Genomic DNA, 5,550 nt, shown 5'->3' on the forward strand with positions numbered 1-5,550 from the left:
TGTATCAACCATCCACCCAAATGTAACCAGCTTTAACAAATACGTTTCGAAACGTCCGAACATGACACAATAAAATATCTTCTCTCTTCTTTCTCTCTCCTAAACCCTATTCTTTTTCCCCCTATCCTCCTTTTTATTCTCGCCGATTCACTCAATTTCTCTTTATAGTCTCTCCCATTTCAACATGAATCCTAATCAAATCTTATTCCTCTCAAATCTCTTCATTTTTTTCGAATCTTAGGGATTTTTTGAATTTTATTATATTGTTTTCTTTCCTTTCTTTTACTCTACCACTTTCTTCTTAGGATTAAGCGAACTTAAATTCGAGCTTATTATTAGTTAGCGATTGTGTTTGATTAATGAATGGATGAACTATTGATTAGTGATTGGTTGATTAATTGATTAATTGATCAATTGATTGAAGTTTACGAGATGTATAATAATCGAGGGTCGAAGTCAGAGATGGGAGCTGTGGATCGCAAAAGGATCAATGAAGCATTGGATAAGCATTTGGAAAGATCATCACCGTCGACTTCTAAAGGTTTGAATGGTAAAGATAAGGATAGGTTGACGATTATTAGTGCTAGTAGTGGTAAACAGCCTTCCAATCAGAGGGATTCTCGTCCTGTTTCGCTTTCTAATAATCGATGCTCCGATGGTAAGCTCTTCCATCTGCTTGTTACTTTTTTCTTTTTAAAATGGTGAGTTTGATCACTTACTGGTTTTTTTTTTTTTTTTTTTTTTTTTTTTTTTTTTTTTTTTTTTTTTTTTAGTATTTGTGGAATTTGAATGCTCTTTTGTTTGGTACTTATAGTTGATTGAATTGGTTTCTAGTGTTTGATTTGTTTTATTCTTTGAAATTTGAGTTGTATTGCTACATTTTAATTGTGGATAAAGAAGCTGGTTATCATGTTTGATGATCAATAAAGCAATACATTAAGTGAATGGTTTTGGAGAAATTGTGCAACTATAAATATGACGGAAGTATCATCAAGCTTTTAAAGTTACATATGGCTGTTTTTTGTAAGGTGTGTGATGACCATATAGTAAGAAAATTTGCTATTAGAAACTAGAGTTCAAAGGTGATATTGAATTGTGCACTGTTACATATTTTTTTTTGTTTTTCTATATCTCTAAAATGATCCAAAAATAAACCAAAACAATCGTAATTTGCATGTCTCCGACTTAGTAGTAGATTGCAATTCTCACAGGTTGGTGAATTAGGTAACAATGTAATATTGGTTTCAATTGAGGAAGGAACTAACGTCTGAGTTGCCCTTGCCCCTTAGCATTAATATGGTAATGGCAGAGGCAACACATATAGACTCTAGTTTTGGATACATGAGTTTCAATGTTTGAGGCTGTGTTTGAACTTTGAAGCATGGTGCAAAAATACGGTAACGGTTACAGTTGTGGACAAGGTAATACAGTAACAAGCGTGATGCAGTTATCATATCTCCAAATTTTGGCCTAAACCATGAAATATCTTGAAATTACCTATTACATGGTATTTTTATAGCTTTATGAGATAATATTGGTTTGGTAAATTTTAAAACCTTTACAATACGGCTGATACGATACAATAAAACTTTGTTTTTGCACTATGTTTGGAAGTGAAGCGAAGGATTCAAATCCTAAAGAAATTGTTCAAGACTTTTTGGTGAATTTTCTCCAAGGGTATGGTCTCTATGGAGGATGAGGCCCATTGTACACTATATTGACTATGTATGCTATTCAATTATCTTTCCATCCGATATTTGTTGATGGCTTACCATATCTTTTGGTAAATCCCATTACCCCAATTGCTCTCACTACCAAACCCTGAACTCATGAATAAGATTCTAAGATGCTAAATTTCAAGCCACCTAAGCGATGGAGAGCCACATGCTAAATCAATGGCTTACAATTCGACCTGTCAGATTGGTCATTTGGGTCATAGATTTATTATATTATTCTGATTGCTATAAAATTGCCAAAAAGTACGATGTAAAATTTTCCATTAAAATTTTGAAAATTGACAAAATAATTATAGGTTACAACTTAAAAATATTGATGCAACACACAAAAATTCACCAAATTTTAGGAAAGCGGGTCGGGCCGTTTGGGTTTTTGTTTAGATCAAAATTTGAAAGTTCTACTTATAATAGATTATTACAGAAGGTTTGCTTATTTCTGTTTTAGTTTTTCCTTATATTTGTGTTTGAATGTGTGTTTGGCATACTGCTCAATTATGTTTTTCTTTGTGGTATGGGAGGATGAATCTGTTTTTGCGTTCTAATTTATTATCTGGAAAAAAAAGATATTTCCTATAAATGTTGGGTTATGTGATTTTGCAAGATTGGAGGGCCTCCACATTTGGATAAGTTTGATGCTTGAGTTGATTTCTCTACTTGTTATCTTTCTCTCATTTTCTGAACTACCTCACTGTTCCGTGTTTCATGATTGTTTTTTAATATCAGAATATTATCATAGTATATAGTGTTTATTCTATTATGGCATGCGGCATTAACACTTATCTGCTTTGTTCACTTTATGTTGTTGTTTCTACCTTTGCACCATGTGGGTATTATCTTGATTTTTGCAATTTGTTGATGACATCTCTCTTGCCTTGTAGATGAATCAGAAACCGATAGTGAAGAGTCTGATGTTAGTGGGTCTGACGGTGATGATACCTCTTGGATCTCATGGTTTTGCAACTTGCGAGGAAATGAGTTTTTCTGTGAAGCTGATGATGATTACATTCAAGATGATTTTAACCTTTGTGGGTTGAGCAGTCAAGTCCCATATTATGACTATGCGCTGGATTTGATACTGGATGTGGAGTCCTCACATGGTGAGTTTTTAGCTGCCCCCACCGAGGTTAAGTTAAGCAATCAAAAAAGTTTTGATTTTCCTTTTGATGCATACAGGAGCAGCATAGATATTCAAAGTTAGGATGCCCAATGTAACCAAATCCTTGTTGTAGCTTCTGCTTTGATTGTCTGTGTTATGTTGATTGCATCTATGCATTATATTGCAAGTTTTGTTTCTTGCTCACTGAGTGTTGCCTGATACTTTTTCTAATTCACATGTTTGGGTTCACTATTGGCTTGAAATGGGCCAAAACAGAAAAACAGATTATAATTCACTAGTCTAATTAGAAAATTGTAAACATTGGTCTCATTACTTTGCTTATTTGTGTATAGATCAGTTATTGTTCTTCAGTAAATATAGTGCGACAAGTCTTCCCTCTTGACACTAGCTTCATCGTCTTGTAGCTGATGAAACTTGGGGTTCGCCTGGATTCCATGAAATGGTTTGAGCTTATCAATCAATAGAGTAAAATATCCTGTAGTTTTTATAAACCAAGTAATCTGTTTCTTGTCAAAGCTTGGTATCAATACTGAAGTAAAAATTCAGGTCTTATTTTCCTTGAATAAATATCTATTTCAAAGGCTAATTTTTACTGTTCCCTTGCTGTCTCATTCTTTTTACTCATCTTCATCACTTAGCAACTCTTAGACATAGGTTACCAATTTCAATCTCAAATCAGTCAACAAAAAATATTCTATTACACAATTTTCTCACCAAAGTTCTGGGCACAAACTGATTTGGATTGAAATATGAAATGGGTACATTAACTTTATAGCTCTAGCCTCTAGCTATACCTCTTCCCTGCTGTTGAAAAGGCTGAAGATTGTTCTATTTGAAAGACATCTTCAAATCTTGAGGTGAGGAAGAGAAGATAGAAAGTTAAAAATCAATTGGTTGATTGAAAGTGCAGGGTGTGAGTAGAGATAGGCAACGTCTAATAATTTTTGGGAGGTGGGTACGGTTATAGTATCTCCTATTTGAAGGTAATAGATTACCCTTGTAGTCTTTCGCTTTCAATGCAGGCAATAAAAAAGCCTGTAATTTTTCTGCTTTTTTTTCTTTCCAATTTTTATGTGTGCGCTTAGAGGCTAGAAAGAAGAAATAATAAATTTTGATAAAAAATAATTAACCCTTCGGTTATCTCATGCATTTTGGTCGGTCATTAGAAAGGATTTCAAAAGTCCTTAGTTTATGTTTGATAAACAACACAACCAAATCCTCTCTTTTGTATTTCTTATTCTATAGCGATCCTTAGGAAATTGTTGATGCTTCTTTTTTCTCATAGAACCTCTATCAGTAGCTTTGTCTTCCGCACTCAATTATAGACACAACCAATTTGTCTCTCTGTCACTACAATTAGTTTTTTCTATTGACACCTTTCAGTGCACCTTCACAAATATTGCCTAATATTGCATGAATGATAGGTTTAGTGGTGAAAATCAACTACAAAGCTCTTGCTGATTTGAGACATGGTGGCTAGGGTAGATATTTGGTTAATTGATGAGGTTATGACTTGTGACAGAGTTGTGATCGATAGATGATGGCATATGGACTATTTGATACTTCATTATGGTTAGTGAAGTTGTGATCATGGTGTGTAGGGGATTTTTTGTGTGTGTGTGTGCTGTTTTTTAAAAAGCGTGCCCGAGTTGCGCCTAGGCGTGAAGCCGTAAGAGGTGACTACTTAAATGCTTCTTTGAGTCTAGGCGCAACGCGATATTGGAGGCTCTTCAAAGGTGCACGTTTTTGCGCCTCTTGTATGCCAGATTTTATTTTTGATAAATGACATGTCTTTGTCTAATATTATTGAATTAAATAACCCTCAATTCTTAGTTGATTATTGAATGGAAAGCAAAAGTATATTCCCTTTCTTGACCTAAAGCAAAATTATGGAGAGAGAAGTGGAAGAGAAAAACTAACCTTGAAGAGCAAAACTAACATTACAAGCATCAAGAACCACTGTTTTTTTCTCCTTACCTTTTTCTTTGTTTTAGTTTTTATTTCTTTTGTTAACTCAAGAGTACTTTATCAACTTATCGAGTTTTCATATGACTTTATGCGCTTACTTAAATGTTATTATATTATGAATAACATGTTTTAATTTTTCAGTATTCAATATGTTTTAAATTTGATTTTTGGTGCTTTCTAATGAAATTGTGCGCCTCGGGTACAAAAAGCACACGCCATCGCCTTGTGCCTTGAAGAAAAGGCTTTTCGCGCCTCGCACCTCTTGAAACTAAGTGTGGGGTGGGAGTGACACTTTGAAGGGAAAGGGTGGGCTGTGAGAGGAACCTGAAAATAACGCTTGTTTGGATTATAAGACACGAGGGGAAAGGATGTGAAGGGAATCGGAAGAATGCATTTTCTTCCATTTGGATAGAAAATAACGAGCGTAAGGAAATCGGTGAAAGGGATTTGGAGGAATGAATTCCTTCATATGTGTGAGAATCCAATGACTTCATTAATGGAGAAATTTGGAAGGAAAAACTTAACACTCTTCCTCCCCTCCTTTCCCCTTCTTCTCCGTTCTTTTTGTATTCAAACATACTCCTAGTAATTTGGGCAAGCTAAAGACTGAAAAAAGGTCAAGGGAAATCCAAAAAGCATAGACTGACGGGTATGCCATGATTGTCTTCCCCTTTTCCTGCAACCCCCATGTTTAATGTCATATCAAATTAATTTCTCTTCTTTGGTTAT

General features: G+C 34.6%; 1 protein-coding gene across 1 annotated transcript in view; it reads left to right on the forward strand.

Moving 5' to 3' along the window:
• LOC130799664 (casein kinase II subunit beta-1-like) overlaps window positions 1–5,550 on the forward strand; it is a 7,013-nt gene continuing 1,463 nt past the window's right edge. The window contains exons 1-2 of the mRNA XM_057662837.1: window positions 1–658; window positions 2,615–2,833. Of these exons, the coding sequence (XP_057518820.1) occupies window positions 433–658; window positions 2,615–2,833 (445 nt within the window). The 5' untranslated portion in view covers window positions 1–432. The remainder of the gene's footprint in view (window positions 659–2,614; window positions 2,834–5,550) is intronic.

This window comes from Amaranthus tricolor, chromosome 14 (assembly GCF_026212465.1).
Source record: "Amaranthus tricolor cultivar Red isolate AtriRed21 chromosome 14, ASM2621246v1, whole genome shotgun sequence".
NCBI classification, from domain to species: Eukaryota; Viridiplantae; Streptophyta; class Magnoliopsida; order Caryophyllales; family Amaranthaceae; genus Amaranthus; species Amaranthus tricolor.